This window comes from Ciona robusta, chromosome 12 (genome assembly GCF_009617815.1).
Source record: "Ciona robusta chromosome 12, ASM961781v2".
Lineage (NCBI taxonomy): Eukaryota > Metazoa > Chordata > Ascidiacea > Phlebobranchia > Cionidae > Ciona > Ciona robusta.
This window is the reverse complement of record NC_143246.1, coordinates 3,212,710-3,229,351: the sequence shown is the minus strand read 5'-3', so window position 1 is coordinate 3,229,351 and position 16,642 is coordinate 3,212,710. Positions and strand designations below refer to the sequence as shown.

Here is a 16,642-nt window from a genome sequence, read left to right as displayed (position 1 = left end):
GATTTTGCCGACGCATTTGGACAAACCGTCGGCAGTTTAGTGCCGACGATGTAGAAAAAAAAACGAAGACGCGAAATTGCAAAAATTACGGGCGATAACAGCTAAAGTGAGGTATATAATACATATAGTAGTCGTATATAGCAAATGAAGTCAGACGCACGGATTTCCTAAAAAAAATTTAGGATGTTTTGCTCAGCCAAACGGCATGTTTGTTACGAAATAGTAAAGATTCACACATGGATTCATTGCATCATAATAGCGATTGTTTGAATTGATTACGACATAATAGCAATTCACACGCTGATTATTTGCGTCATAATAACGATTGTCCCCTTGATTATTTAGCCAGCAGGAGCTTAAAAACAGGTTGGATATTTGCCTTTTTACTTATGCGATCAAGTAAAGGATTGATACGTTTGCAATAAATAATTCGTCCTGGGCTATGCAGCAGACGATGTTGGTAATGTTTCGTGAATTTGATGTTAACAATAGGAATGTGTTGAAGTTGTAAAAGCTCAGGTTCACCGAGCGCAGAGATTCAACCAAAAGCTCGGCACGAGCTTATGACGTCATTAAGGAGAAAGGCGTACGAGAATACGTTCCTTTTGGACGAAAAGCGTCGCTAATTAAAATCATTTAGAACACGTGGTTTGCGGTGAAAGAGAAGACATAATGCAGCAGAAGACGTAATGCAGCTAAAAAAGTTAAGGAATTTATGTTTTTTTATTAAAAATCCGTCTAATCAGATACGAAACATTGGGCGCTCATGTTATACGATACCGACTGTAATTCGAGACGGGAAAATTCGCGCTGACGTTGCGATTCGTGACGTCACGCCCGGCCACGCGTCTTCCAAAACCTTGGCATATTGCCGACGTATTTTGAAAACCAGTTGCCGACGTACTTTTATACGAGTCTCCAGGGCTGCAATAAGTTTATCGCAAACAGCTTTTGTGGGTGGCAATGACACTTATTTTTTATTCTAACTTTCACTCTAGGTAGTATGTATATATATATATATATATAATTATTTTTTCGGTGAAACACAAATTACTAAATAAATTTTAAACGAGCGTACGTATATTTATGTGGTTTAACATTGACTTTTATTGCCCCGCAAGTGTTTTTTTTACGCCAAAGTCAGGGAAAAAAGGCAAAAAATTTTAAATAAAACATTAAATATTCATAGAAATCATACAATCTTTTCTGTACATCAAGGTATGAAGAATATTGTTTCTTCGGACTAAAACATTTTTTATTATTTATTACTTTGGGTTTTCTGTTATTTTATTGCCCCATTTGACTATATTATAAAGTCGGGGAAATCAAAAAACAATAGGGTATAAAAAACAATGAGGATTAGGAAAGGACAAACCCTCCTGACACCTTATGGGAAGGGTAAAAAACAACTGTTATAATTTTTTTGTAGCCTATTTCTTTTTTACCCAAACCAAAAGAGAATCTGGGAATATTCTGACAAGAGTGTTCGCAAGAAAAGGTTTAACTAAAATTTACTAGTTCTACTCGTCCACGGTAGCAACATTATGTAATCAGAAAACTACACCAATACTTACGATTTTTCAAATGAGCAATGCTTCATAGGGATGTAAGCACTTAGTGAGTTCGTGCTTTACGCTATATTTTTCGCTATTGTGTGCAACATTATTGTAATACTATGTGCCATGCTGGCTATGTCCAATTTTCAACCAAGTTGCGGGTGTAAAAAAGAGTTGCTCGGCCACGAGCTTTTAAGCTCGGAGTTTGTTCGGCACATCCCTAATGCTTTAGTTATTTTTTTTGTGTTTTATATATTTTATGGATATTTATAAAACTTATAGCCTTGGTTTAAACCTAATTAATATAATTTATGGTTGAACTTATGTTTAAAAAGGGAAGATAATTAAAAATAGTGCATTATAAGAGTAAAGGAAAGTATTACACTGAATCTGTTAAAATGTGTTACGAGATGTTTTGATTCTGTGAAAAAAGTGAGGAAAAGAGTATGTTCATGACTCATGAGCAAATATTGATTGCGTAGTGCTTAAGTTGTATGCATAGGATTTGTTTCATTAAACTGTTCTTCCTTTATTAATTTGTTTTTCTTTTCATTAAGATAAGCTAAAACACCCCTGTCTAGATCCGCCTCTGACTATATGTATTATGTATAAGCATTTTTATTTGTTCACATTTTCGAAATTTGTTACTACAATCTTGTACTCATTAATAAGATTGTGCTACAGTTACCTTATTTAATAAATTATAGATAGGCTTTAATATCTCTCAAAAGCAAACACTTGATATTCTGTGTAAAAATTTTCAGAATTGTAAGAAGCAAAACTTCTGAATTTATGAAAGACAATCAGAAGCTTTCAGAACAAGCGAGTCTGCCTTCTCCATTGTTAAACATGCAGATGATAAAAGGTAACTATTATGGGATTTTTTGTGGTGATTTTGAGCAGGATTGTAGAAGTTGTAAATTCGGTTATTTTTATTGAAAATCCGGACATAAGTCTGTCACCCAAGCTATCAAATCTTGATATAAAGTGTAAAACTGACTATCACTACCGTCTACTGTGGGTGCCTTTGCGATAGAAAGGGTTGTTAAAGTCAAATCCGGCGCTGTGCCAAAGTGGTAAGTGTGCCTGCCTGTAACCCAGAGTTAATGGGTTCAAGGTTCGTCGCTGCTACCGCTGTTGGTGTATGTGTCCTTAGTCAAGACACTTGCTACAACCCAGTGGTCACTAATAGGTTTTTCAAATTATCAGCAGTATACATAAAAAAAATTAATAAAAAACGAAAATAATCACTCCTAAAGTAACCTACGTGGTAACTCGTAAGCTGGCACGCTGGCCACGCAAGGATAAAGTAAGTTACATTCATTTATTTAAAGCTGCGATCTAATGTTTTATGTTTGGGCCTAATTAACAAATTTTGCCGTGCTGCAATTTAAACATTTTAGGCTCAATCGTTATCTTACGTGTCTTATTCAGCCGTGTGCCGTTTTTTTGAAACTTTGCCGGCTGCGTGACATTTCGTTTCATGTTAATGTATACGTAAGTTACCTATTCGTGCAGTTCTGACTTAACAAAAATCTTTATATTAGCATAAATCTGGCATTTATGCGGCGACAATGGCTATTGTGACCTAACATTACTAGCTGCGTCGTAATACACCTGTATTTAATTGCGCAATAATTGGGATTGTGACTGAATAGGTAACAATACAAACCAATATTTCAACTCGTGTATGTTTGGAGATTGTAGATAACTGTATTATGGAATATAAAATATCGACAGTCTTAAAGCACTATTGAATTTCTGAATCTGAATCTTACAAAGACAATTCATCGCAGATAGAAACGTGTGAGTTTTTTTAATAAATTGTAGTTCGTAATTGCCGATTAGTGTTATTAAACCAAAGAAAGCAATTCATTAGAGTATTCCTTGCTTAAACTAGAGTCTGTTAAGAATTTCATTGTTGACCGGACAAAGTTTGTCGCGCGTAGTATAAATGACACTAAGCCATATTTATTGTAAGAACTCCGTAACAAAACTTTATTTTTACCGCGAAATGCTTAGCCCTGTTACAAATGTGTTACACATGGAAATCGTGGCGGCAATTAGACTTTAATCTGAAAAAGACGAAATATGAATTGTAATATCTTTTTAATAAACGTAATATCAATTTAAATTCACCGCATAAAGGTTCCATGTGACACGATTTGTGTCCAATGTAATAAAGCGGGACAGCGGGTGTTAGGAAAATGCATTTTTATAATGTATAATGTTTGCCTGAACCGTTCCATCATTTTAGTTATTCGCCATGTTTTCGCAAACTAACGCGGTTAAAATAGAGCGCATGTTTATGTCGTCAATATTTACGGAAATAAGAAACCAAAGAGTATATTATCGTCCGGATATAAGAAAGTTGATTTTAATATAAATAAGATTTGTTTCTATTAAGACGATCCGGACAGTGACATTATTACTGATAAAGAGCTCTTTCTGCAATCCTGATTTTGAGATTTAATGTGCTCATATAACAAGAATAAAAAGTGCTGTAAATATTTTATCGTACATTCCCTAATGGAAATAATCCGAAGGTTTTGTAACCAATAATGGTAACTTAAATAACTTGATAATTTTTCTGTCTACCTCAACAGCTTTCTTTGTCTAGCCTTTTCACGATTTATATATTTTTCCATTCCTGCATATTATTCATTCAAATATGGTGGCATTCCACTTGATTCTTTTAATAGCAAACATAAATAAAGAACAAATGCTACCTTGCTGAATATTTTTTGCGCTTATATCAATCTGATTGTTTTATTGTTTAGGCCTCAATGTAAAACCAACCTAATTCATATCAGGTGATAGAAAACGTACAAATACTGCACCAAGCACCTCCCTTAATCTTGTAAACCAACAAGCAAACGGCAACTCGTTGCAAAATGTGGACCTTGGTGGAATGCAGATTATTGCTTCTGGCAATGATGGCAACTCAGGGCTGGCACAATATGTCTCATTTGCAGGGTCAGGTGAGAAAATCGAAGTTATGTTTTTACTTGCTCTGTACTGATAGAGGTTTGGGACACCTATTGTTTATGTGGCCAAGAAATAACGAAAGTCTAAATTTCACTGAAAGTATACCACTTGTAAAAGTTGGCAACTTTAACTTTCTAAAATTTTGGGACAATTATTAAATCTTTTTCTAACAGAAGGACAAAGCAACAAACCTGTTGAACAACCTACTTTGCAAGGATCCAACTCAAACGATCAGAATCGCATTTACAGTCTCAGCAACCTTCTTGGAATTACACCAAGCCAAGCTGCTCTTCTAGCAAGCAACCCTGCAGGTTTGAAAGTTGCTAGTCATTCACCATGATTGTATTAAGTGTGTGGCGCTGAGCGATAAATTGTAGGGATGAGCATTCAAAGTCTTTTAACCTAATTCACTGTGGTGAAACAAATCAAATTGTATACCCGCTGCATATCCAGTGTCGTTTCTATTGGTAACATTCTATTGTAGCGTTATCTGCGTGCCAAAAAAATTAACTAAATGCCATCAATCAACACCCACCTAGTATAGATAAAAGGCCCGCACCGTGAGCCATCCAAGGTTTACGCGTTTTTTACACCATTATAGGATCCAGAATTACTAAGTTGACAGGAGGGATGCACATTACAGAATAATTAGGTATTCTAGGATATCCTAGAATACTTTATTTTTTCGAATCTAGAATTTGGAATCTAGAATTTCGAATCTTTTTATATTGATAGGAAAAAATAATTTTCTCCACATAAGCACATTACAGAATTCCGAATCCATGAGATTCGAATCCTTTTGTATTTAAATCTAATTACGGAATTCGGGATTCTGTTTATGACGTCATCACAAGTCATCTCATAAACCATAACAACAATTTTTAAAACTTAATAATTTTGAAAAAAAAAACTTTTTGTGTTTGTGGGACTTTCAAAAGTAAACGTTTCGCCACGTCTTTTTATAGCCTTCTATTTTTTTGTGATGCAAAAACTACCTAATAGTACAGTTTTTGATCATTTTACAGCTCATGATCCAAAAGGCTGGTATGAAAGAGTCTATAAACTGTGATTTCCAATCTAGAATTCGAATCTTTTTATATTTATAGGAAAAAATAATTTTACCCATAAATATAAAAAGATTCGAATTCTAGATTCGGAATTCTAGATTCCAAATAAAGTATTCGAGGATATCCTAGAATACCTAATTATTCTGTAATGTGCATCCCTACCCAGCACGTAAAATGTATAAATCGTGATGGTTTTGTTAACTTGTAAATTTCTGGAAGTTTGGAATCGGACATTGTTAAAGCTAACCTCCTGCAAGTGTTGCCATGAGAAGTCATTCGTGGTATCACCTAAAAACTGACAAAAAATTGAGTTTGGAAATCACCGGCATAGAGTTACGGGTTTGCAGGGTTGCATGGCAACCCAAATGCGTAAGGAATTACGTTCGACCAAACAAAGACGTCATTATTACTGCGCACAAACTTCGTTTACGTTCGTTAAAGTACAGCAATACCGATGCGTCATTCCTACACAAGTGTGTTCAACTGGTATTCAAACTCGTGTCTGCTAAATAATCCATATGTGAATCGCTATTATGGCATTATCAACAGGTGAATTGCCATTATGCCGTAATCAATTGCCAGGTTCTAACAACCGCTATTATGATGCAATGAATCCATGTGTAAATCCCTACTATTTCATAATAACATGATGCTTGGCAGAAGAAAACATCGTATATAAACAGAAAGCAGTGTTAAAAACTATTTAGGCCGTTTATTTCTGTGATATTTCTTTCTGGAAACCTACTTATACCGACGGACCAGCCTTCATTTGTACAATAACCGCAGACTCAAGGGGGCTCGAAGATAGTCGCGTACGACATAGCCATTGTGACGTCACTCACTGGGCAATCAGATTCGACCGTTTCGCATTACACGCACTCGCCGAACCTGTGTAATTTTAATTTCGTCTCATCCTTAGGCAATTCTAAATATGTTTGTATGAGCGCATACAAAGCACATATTTAAAGGGTTGCAAACCGATTTTTTTTGTTATTTTTTTGTTTTTTTTGCAACCCTATTGTTTAGTAAAACTTTACGCCTATGTTGGAAATATATATTATTATACAACATGTACTTAAGGGTCGTATTACCCAACTCTACTGTATATTATGTTATTAATGCTGTTTGGCTTCTTTACAAAATCTGAAGAAATACAACATTCATGCAAAAAAGTTGTCTAGGGCCCATACAAAAAAACCACAATTAAAAAATATTTGACTTTCGTATTGTCGATAACTTGATTATCTAAAATAAGTTCAATTATGTTTTAAAGTTAAATATCATAAGCATAGTGCAGTCCCAAGTGGTTTTCGGTGTTTTTTTCAGTGTAATAAACCATAAAATTGTCAAATTCTTAGCTTTCACACAAGCTGCTGCTGTGATTGGTGCAACCCCAACTTCATCATCCAATTCGAATATTGTTGAACCCCCCAAACCATCACCTTCTCTACCAGCTGTACTCGCCAGCTTACCCTTGGGTCAGCAATATGAGTTGCTCAAAACTGTGGGTGGTGACCTTGTTACCGTGCAACAGGTGGAAGAGAAAAGTCAGGAGGTGAGTGGAAATGCACAGGGCAACACGTTCGGTTTTTTGATAAAAAGTGCAGCTAATTTAAGTCTCCTGAGCACGTGGTGTCAGATCAAATGAACACCCGGTTTACGATTAAACAGTGCGCACAAGACTCCAGTTTTGCGAGTCTTAATGTAGCAAGATGTGAAATTGTGGTCAAATAAATTTAAGCAAAATTTATTTAAATAATGATTAAGAATATTTTAGATCTAAAAATGAAAAAGTTAACATCAATAAGGAAATAAATAAATTCTGCATTGTAGCTTGATATGGTTTTATAATCCGAAGATCAGAATCACAGCGTAACAACCGTAATTATGCAACGGGTAAACTTATTGCGAAATCAAAACTAAAATAACTGCACACACACACACACACACTTCTTGTATTTGTTGTTATGTTTCCTTTGTTTAGAATTTTTAAAACGAATTTTGTGTAAACTAAGTTTTTGTCTGCCTTACACTTTCATCTCCTTACACAAAGTTTGGTAAGCTTCTTATATGCTTGTTATCTGTTTGTCCATCACTAAAGATATTTTATCTATCTTAAAATGCCAAATGAATACAACCTATACAAGCATGTTGTGTGTGTAACTGTTGTAGATGGTGTTCAATATTACACATTTGTTTTACCACTGAGTTAAGCGTTACGGAAAAATGCAAGTCTGAAGCGAGTTTCATTCTTTTCATTTTTTTGCAGCAGAGTAATTCCCGTCTTATATCAGTCCAGCCAAACAAAGCAACCAACATACAACCTTCTAATCAGCAGATATTAGTCAACGCTCAAGGACAAATTGTCACACAAACCAGTATGCTGGCCCCCCATGGTAGCCAGGTATTGTGAAGTCATTCTGACTTTTATTGCCTAGTACCAATTTCATAATTTTGCTTTTGTCGATTACAAATTACTGAGAGGATCATCTTCAAAAGTGTATTTATTCCACTTGTCTTTTAAAAGATTGTTGTGGATTCTAATTTAAAAAAGCCGCTTTTACTTTCCAATTTACTGCCTCAATCTCAATCCCATAAGTGTTATGTTATGCATGTCATATATGTAACATAAGTATTCTCATACATTAGACACGTGTTATATCGCCATCCAATGTTCAACAAGGTGGGCTTTATGTGACAGCCAATGGTCAGGTGATTTCAACTGCTGCAGCTCAAAACTTAATTGTTGCAAACCTTGACCAACCAGTGCAGGTTGATTTAGCATATAAATGATTGCCTTTATTTTTTGCTACTGTTTGTATCTTATTATCAAAACCACCGTCATGTCACAGTAGTGGAAAATTTGTGTGATTATCTGAGTATACTAAAGTGGTATCTTGAGGCTGCTTGCAGGACATTTCAAACTGCAAAGACAAACAGAGTTTTAATCGGAGCTTTTAAGTTTTCATAGAAGTGTATGAAGGTGAAGCCAGAGTGTGAAAAAAAAACTTCTTGGTTTTTCATAATTGAATAATATTATTAAACTAATTACTTTAAAACAACTTTCAGTCCTCAACAAATTCCATAAATCTAAACCAACTGAGTGGTGTTGATGTTATGACATCATCAGTGATAACATCATCAGTTCGTTCGACACCCACCTTAACATCACCCAGCAACAAAACTTCCAAATCTTCCTCCATAACTATAGGTGCAAGTAAGTTACAAATGTTCTGAATTAATTTTGTTTATCACAATTTTTTTAATATATAACACATTGGTCCCAAGTCAAAATACAAGAATATTTTTTGCAAAAATATTAATATACAAGATATGAGGTCACTAGACAGAGTACTGAATCCTCTAATAAGATATGAATCCTTATCTTACGGATTCAAAATTTTGAATTGTGCATACCCAAACACATTAGCAATTCAATAATAGGTCTATTGTTTTCAACATAGTTGACATGATTGGCATGTTTATTGTTGGTATCATAATAGCATTCTTGTGATTCACTCTCTGCCAGATTTTTTTTAACCATTTTTTTCTACCATGGAAAATAAGCGAGGAAATTGTGTAGTTTATATAAAATGAAATATCTTATAAAAATGACAACAGACTCTAGTAACAAGTTGTATCATTCAACAGACCAGCAAGGGTTAGTAACGCTCACCCAACAGCAAATACAACAGTTGGCAGCACAAGGTGTTGTAATTCAACCTGCTCCGAACCATGTTTCATACCAACCAGTTGAACAACAGAACGAGGTTTGAATCTTTGGCATGTTCTTCCTATTGCATGGCAGAAAACGTTTGCTAATATTGCATGTTGTTACACTTGAAATATAGAAACAATCAGACAGATTTAACAGTTTGTCTCAGGTTTTCCTAATTCTTTCTTACGCCTGTAAGACTATCTTGCAGCAACCTATGCATGACCTTTAACCTTTCTCTAACCAATCACAGAAGCCAGACAGTGAGGTGGTAATCTCAGAGAGTGATTGTGTTACAAGAACATCTGAAGAATCTGTCGTTGTGGAAACTGTATCTAATGAAAAAGCTTCAGAGGTCATTTGCTTGGTCCTTTCTTAGTATGAAGCATGCGAATTGTGCATTTTTTAAGTAGCAGTTAAACTAACCACACAAACTAAGAACGATGTTAAATTTGTTATCCGCTAATGGCTGTTATTAACTAAAGGCTGCTTCAAAACCTCGCTCAAAATTACTGTATTAATAAAGGTAATTTATCTTTGTGCGGTGGGACAACTCAAAGTTCTAACACAGTTGTAGTTGGTACCATATAATGTTTTGTGAAATTATACACTTCCGGTCTGCTTTAACTATATGGGTGATTGTTTGCATCTAATTAACATTTGAATTGGATTGGTTGCCACAATATTTTTATTGCAGATTTTTTTCTTATTTTTAAACAGTTTAGTTCTTTTTACAGAAAGTTTCACTTGAGCAAATATCTCACACAAATGAAGTAAATATGACACAAGAACAACAACAGTTACTTAAAATGCTACAGAGTGGTAAGTACTATTTTATTTGAGTATAGTTTATTGATAAATTATTGTAGTTTGAATGTAAGGTTATAGTTTTAACTTCCAAGTGTGGTTATAGTCAATTTGTAATGGAATCCTGTCAATTCAAGCAACATTTTTCACCTTGATGTTATGTCTTTAAATTGTCATCTTAGAATTGAAGCAAAACCAAAAGTTTGATTTATTATTATTAACAGCAATCCTTGTCAAGCAAGAACCAAGTGAGGAGTCGTCAAACATAAACCAGCTACTCATGGCAACCCAACAACCTGGAACTGCCCAGTTATTATCGGCAGCTGCTGCACTAGGTGCAATGCAACCCTCACAAACTATTGCAGCTTCATCTGGTGAGTGTTCTTTGGTCTTCTGGGGAAAGTTTTTCCTTACCGAAATACAAATCTTTCATTTATTCTTTTTAGGTTAAACTTTTTCCAGATTTTTTAGTTATTTTGTCAAAATGTCCGTGTTTATTCTTTAATTGTTAGCACAACAAACAGCCACCATTCCAAATACTCTGTATTTAATGTAATAACTGATAATAGTTTTTTTTTATGAGGAAGTAGTTCAGATAATCAATGAACAACTATTGTATTTGATAAATATAGTTTAAAGAATATAAATGTACTTGTACAACAGACACAAACACCAACTCGAACAACAACAACCAACATCTTGTATCTTCCAACCCTCAAGTTCTTACTGCAGCTCAATTACAACAACTTACTTCTAACTTGCAACAACAACAACAACATCAACAGCAACAACAAGGAATTGTCCAGGTACAAAAACACTAATCAATAGATTTCTATTTACTACAATAAAAGTAATCTGTATTTATAAGTTTTTTGTTAAATTATTGTGCTTGGTAAAGTAAAGTATTATTTATATGATTGTTCAAATAATAATGGCAGATTTAACAAAACTGCAATTGCAAATACTTTTTTATAAATTTATTTATATTTAGATTCTGTCAGCTGCTGCCCAACTACAACATCAACAAATAACCAACAACCAGAACAGCAACAATAACAACAGTCAACTACAACAGCAAATAGCGGTGCAAATGCTTCCAGCAACTAGCGGCAGTAACAACAACAATAATAACAATGGTGGCAATTCAAATCTTGGAAGGTAATATTAAAGTCTTTTGGCCAATTTATTTTGTACCTATACTTCAACGTCCTATCAAGCTCTAAGGTTCAATTTTAGTGCACATGTAAGAAAAATAAGTTTACCACAAGATGTTTTGTAGATTAATTTTATGTTTGGTTGATATGTATGTAACTCGGTAATTAAGTTTTACAAAATAATTTTAAGTTTTACAAAATAAAATAATTTTATTTACTGAAGCTGTAAAACTTTTTACTTTTCTGTTCTGTAACTTTTTTTAAATGGGTATTTTTAAATTACCAAACCACCATATTCACAGGTCTGGTACACAACTCCAACTTGCATCGGGAACATTAACTGAGCTTCAACCTGTCAGTTCTCTTCTTAACCAACTCCGCACACAACCCCAACAAGCTGTTACCTTTTCTGTTGCGAATACTGGTAAATGTAATCCACTATCTATTTAAATTTATTTTCCCCATCGATGTTGCATTGTTGTCCTTGTCAGGGTATTGAGCTTAACATGATGTCATAACAGATATTTTCTAACTTTTAGTTCTGTAATTATAACTTGATACTTTCCACTACAGTTGCTGCACTTCAACCACCACCAGCTACAGCACTTCCATCACTTGTTCTGCCACCTGCCAGTGTAACTATAGCCACCACCCCATCTAGTGGTATACCCAACACTCTTACACAACCGTTCACAACAATATACAATGAAGCATGGAAGATGGCTACCAATGTGCAAGTTACAAGAGGTAGGTTCTGTTGTTTTGTGAGTTCTTCCCAACAGCTCTTTGCGATTTGATTATGGATGCTGGGGAAGTTTGGATTCACAGACCTCTAGCTTTAAAGTCAAGAATCACAGTGTTGTAACATGTAGAATAATTTTTTTTCAACTACATTGTTTCTCTTTTGAGAATTAAGTTGAATTAATTATTTAATTATATGTTTACAACAGTCTGAGATATAATTTGTAAAATTTAGCGGTGTCTCTTATAATTAATTTTCAAAAATTGAACCACACCGCAAAAACATAGAGCTGTGCTGGTCTAAATGTTATTATAGGACTGTTTTACCACATATGTTTAATGTTAAGCAGCTGCCACTGTTTTATGTAGGTTTTATGACTTTGAAAATGATTTGAAATATTTTTGTTTCTATAATTTTTAATTTCCAATAGTCAGGTTATTTGTTTTATTATTAGCTCAATCATCACATGAGAGTGCTTCCTCTCCTTCAAGTGGTGAAAAAAAGAGCTAAGAAACTAAGCTGTTCAACATCTAAGTGCCTTTTACCTGATGTAAATACCAGTGGCACATCTATAATACAGGTGTATTTATGGAACCAGTTAGGGCAGTCTTCAAAATAACAAAATTTGTTTTGTTTTCTGACATTTGAAATTTGTTAACTCTGGAGTTTACCACTCCTAATGCCAAAGAAGTCCATCTTGTGGTACGAGCCCGTCTTATTTTTAGTTTATAAATCATCATTTCTCCATAAAGAACGTTAGTAAACAGTTATTTTTTTAAAGAAAACCATCATGCTGCTTGTACAGTTTAGTAAAGATAGTTGATTTTAAATTTTATTTTAAATCAACAAAGAAAAACATCCCTAACTATCTGCCGTCTTGTTAAAGTTCTTTAACCTTTCTGTTAAAAATATATAAATTTTTTATTTAAGACCCGCTGCCATGGGGGTTTTGAGTTTTGCACTACCCATACATGGGGGTCTATTCTTCACCCGCTGCAACTACTATGGCCTGTCATTTAGCTTTTGTTTGTTTTTGTAAATCCTGCCATTTTATTTTCCTTGTTCTGATTCTTGTTTTTTTTTGTATTTAGAAATTGTAAAGTACAAACAAAACACTGACATAAGTCTTGAAGTTTCATTCCTTTATATTTAATTATGACAGGAAATTTGATGCGTTATATTAGGATTCACATTACTTTGAGTGTTATCATTGTCAGTTTTTTACCCAACAGCTTTTTTTAAATCTGAAAAAGTTTAGCATCTTATTCATAATTATAATGTTGCTTGGTATAATTGAAACACAAATTACCTTGCCAATCTCTATATACTTTGTTCACTACTGTTTTTTTCTAATGCCTAAGCTAACAGAGAAAGTTTGCTTTGCAAACACTCCTATCAAATATTAATGATATTTCAATATCGTTACTTGTTTGACTAACCGGGTGTGAGATGGTTGCAATTAGAACTCACTGGTGCTGGATATTAGTGGCAGTTCTTTCAGTCTGGATGACGATGTAAATGTTTACTATATTGAACAAAGTTTAAAGTTTTTTTATCGTTTCAAAATGTTTTGTTTTTTAAACCTTAATTGTAATCGATGATAATTTATCGAAGCTACCTCAAAGCGGTTGAGTATTTCTGTCATCCCATTCAGCTTTGTTCAAAAATTTCAAGTACTTTTGAGTGAGTTACTCACAGATATTTCTTTTTGTATGTGCTGTCTTTTCGAGGTTTTAGTATACCATCAGTTCGTTAGACAGAAAGTTTAGAACTTCTGATGCTGAGAGAATTGCAGTGCTTATATTTTACTAGAAACAAATGTTCTGATACAAAATGAAGCATATTCTTATGTTGCCAATGTTTTTTGTGGTTGCATATGGTAAGTTAAAAGAATTATGTTTGTTTTCATGATTCTCTTCTACATGTTATGTGACTGAAAGTTTCTTAGTTTTTTAGAGGCCTTTATTTTGATTATATTATTTAATTTAGTCTTCTAAATAAATGTCACTTCATGCTAAAATTTTTGATAATACCCTATGTGGAAAAGTTGTGGTAAACAGTTATAGCTAATCAACACAAAAAAAACTTATTTAGATTGGGAAATAAAAAAACACAAATTTAATATATTTTGCCACAATATCATAATAAATGTCATATTATATGTTTGTTTTCGCATTTTCCAACAGGTATTACTTGGCAGCCACATAACTCAACCACAAACACTGGAGATTTGAATTCGGCTAAATTCTGTGAAGACATGGAGGTCACAAACACTCCATTTTATACACTAGTTGCCACTGGATCAAGCAATATAAAATACGAGATAACTGGAGCTGAATTCCTAGTTTATGTTGATTTAAATGAAAATACTGGGGAGCTTACATTATTAGAACAAATTGATAGAGAGGTTTGTACATTTTTCTATCCTAATGTCTACAATTAAACATTTAATTCTGCTTTTTATTTTAGACAACACCTTCATTTACAATTAATGTCAAAGCAACTGCTGGAACAGAATCTGATATTGAGGTGAGTTTTGTCATCAAGGCCACTATACCTTTCATATTTATTAAACAAATTTTCAGACTTCAACGATCGACATAAGTGATGCAAACGACAATGATCCATTTTTTCTAGGCCTTCCTTATAGTAAGAGTGTTTTAGAAGTAAGTGAACAACCTTCTTACAATTTAATATATTTATAATTAAAAATTTATCCTTACAAAGAAAATAAGATTTCTTACATATTAATTTTGTTTCATTTTGAATGTAAAAAGCTTAATTATACTAGGGTGGGGGAGATAGAACATCATTTTATTCTGTTTTCTTGCCCCATTTGATAGTAAACAAAGAACATTCAAAGTATAATAAAACTGTATCCTCATGAGTCCACCAGACCATTGTTGATTGTTACCACTCAATCAAGATATTTAGGTATTATGTACTGAAGTCTTTCTATTTTAGGTATTATGTGCTAAAGTCTTCCACTACCTCTACTATATGCTTATTGGTGTGGTGTTAAAACTTTACTATTACACTTAACAAAACTTTACTGTTTTACTTTAATAAAAACTTTACTATTACAATTGGTGCACAAGCCTTTTTTGGTGTTTCTTTACGTACTCCATGTTACAGTATCCATGGACAAATAAAACTGTGCTTGTTGCCGAAGCAACTGATATAGATGATGGATATGCTGGAAGTGTTCGTACTTATACCTTCGAGGTATGGCTTAATTAATTGATTCTTATACTATTTTAAATCAGCTGTATGCATAACACTGTACATAATCCACAGTTAAAGTAATCCAACTATTTTTAAATCCTAGGAGGCAACAAACCAGCTGAACTTTACTGGCTATCCTCATTACATTGTATTGGTAAATGAAAATGCAAAAATAGATTATGAAAGCTCTCCGGTTATAAGTGCAACAATTACAGCTGAGGTAATTAAAATTAATACATTTTATTGGTACTGTATATTGCCTTTGGTTGTGGGTGGTGAGATTCAAAAATTGTATGCTGTTCTTAAAAGTTGTAAAGATGTTCTTCAACAAAGGTTGTTTAAAATAAAAATGGTTTACCAACCGTTCCTGACCCATATGCAGTTGTTTTATACTTCACAACTGCATCTTTACAGTAATGATTACAGTTTAAAGAACAGTTTTATTTCAAACTCAACACAAAAGCTGTTGGTTTATAGGATGGGGGATCTGCAGCATGTGGTGGATCGGAAACACGAAAGGCTTCTGCACCTGTACTTGTTACTGTATTGGATGGACCTGATAGACCACCAATTTTTACCAGTGCTCCTTACTATGTGACTATAGAGGAAAACCGTCAGGTTTGTAAAAAATAGCCAACAAATGATATAGAGATCTTATATAGAATTCAGCAATTACTTTAATCTTTTATACTTTGTTCACATGCACAAAGCAATAATATATAATTTGTATCTCTATTATACGTGGAGACACATCTGTAGAAACAATATTTCTCTTTTGAAAGTTTTTGATGTTTACAGTCAGCATGAATTCTAACAACAGATTGAATTTTTTTTAAGGAGGATCTTGTGCAAGTAGAAGCACGAGATCAGGATTACAGTCTTAATTGGGAAATTGAGTATTCCTTGGTCGAACAAGAAGCAAAAAACATTCTTACCATAGATTCAACAACTGGCCAAATATCAGTCACTGGTGATATTGATGCTGATAGCAATCAAAACAATGGAGTTTTTCAATTTTCAGTTATGGTAAGCAGATTCACTTATAAGAAATGACTAATAGGCTGGCGCTGAGCACAGTTGGTTGGCGCGCCTGTCTCTAACCCAGAGGTAATGGATTCAAGGCTCTTTGCTGCTACCATTGTAGGCCTATATGTCCTTGGGCAAGACATTTACTGACAATTGCTCCAACCCAGTGGTCAATAATCGGTTGGGCAAATTATCAGCCATATATAAAAAAAATGATTAATTCCCCCAAAAAATAATCACCCACAAAGTAACATACATGGTAACTTGTAAGCTGGCATGAGGTTCATAAACACCGTGTTATAACGACTGTTGTTTTCCGGCCATGCAAGGGTAAAGTAAGTTACATTCATGCAATAACGTGG

General features: G+C 33.9%; 2 protein-coding genes across 9 annotated transcripts in view; both read left to right on the top strand.

Moving 5' to 3' along the window:
* Window positions 1-13,153, top strand: part of LOC149726842 (uncharacterized) — a 28,011-nt gene extending 14,858 nt beyond the window's left edge. For 2 of the 7 annotated variants that reach the window (XM_089890474.1, XM_089890469.1), the window contains 16 exons: window positions 2,321-2,421; window positions 4,370-4,537; window positions 4,718-4,855; window positions 6,970-7,166; window positions 7,881-8,015; window positions 8,261-8,383; window positions 8,681-8,828; window positions 9,263-9,381; window positions 9,580-9,681; window positions 10,064-10,148; window positions 10,358-10,507; window positions 10,797-10,939; window positions 11,125-11,291; window positions 11,590-11,711; window positions 11,861-12,034; window positions 12,484-13,153. In XM_089890474.1, coding sequence (XP_089746600.1) covers window positions 2,321-2,421; window positions 4,370-4,537; window positions 4,718-4,855; window positions 6,970-7,166; window positions 7,881-8,015; window positions 8,261-8,383; window positions 8,681-8,828; window positions 9,263-9,381; window positions 9,580-9,681; window positions 10,064-10,148; window positions 10,358-10,507; window positions 10,797-10,939; window positions 11,125-11,291; window positions 11,590-11,711; window positions 11,861-12,034; window positions 12,484-12,539 — 2,128 coding nt within the window. In that variant the 3' untranslated portion in view covers window positions 12,540-13,153. The remainder of the gene's footprint in view (window positions 1-2,320; window positions 2,422-4,369; window positions 4,538-4,717; window positions 4,856-6,969; window positions 7,167-7,880; window positions 8,016-8,260; window positions 8,384-8,680; window positions 8,829-9,262; window positions 9,382-9,579; window positions 9,682-10,063; window positions 10,149-10,357; window positions 10,508-10,796; window positions 10,940-11,124; window positions 11,292-11,589; window positions 11,712-11,860; window positions 12,035-12,483) is intronic. The other 5 variants (XM_089890475.1, XM_089890472.1, XM_089890471.1 and 2 more) reach the window with 4 other exon arrangements.
* A 145-nt stretch (window positions 13,154-13,298) lies between these two features.
* The window catches only part of LOC149726838 (cadherin-23-like), a 46,849-nt gene continuing 43,505 nt past the window's right edge, over window positions 13,299-16,642 (top strand). Inside the window, exons 1-8 of one of the 2 annotated variants that reach the window (XM_089890467.1) lie at window positions 13,299-13,908; window positions 14,216-14,436; window positions 14,499-14,558; window positions 14,615-14,695; window positions 15,165-15,254; window positions 15,358-15,474; window positions 15,732-15,872; window positions 16,092-16,280. In XM_089890467.1, the coding sequence (XP_089746593.1) occupies window positions 13,863-13,908; window positions 14,216-14,436; window positions 14,499-14,558; window positions 14,615-14,695; window positions 15,165-15,254; window positions 15,358-15,474; window positions 15,732-15,872; window positions 16,092-16,280 (945 nt within the window). In that variant the 5' untranslated portion in view covers window positions 13,299-13,862. Of the gene's footprint in view, window positions 13,909-13,964; window positions 14,437-14,498; window positions 14,559-14,614; window positions 14,696-15,164; window positions 15,255-15,357; window positions 15,475-15,731; window positions 15,873-16,091; window positions 16,281-16,642 lie in introns of those variants that run through there. The other variant, XM_089890468.1, reaches the window with a different exon arrangement.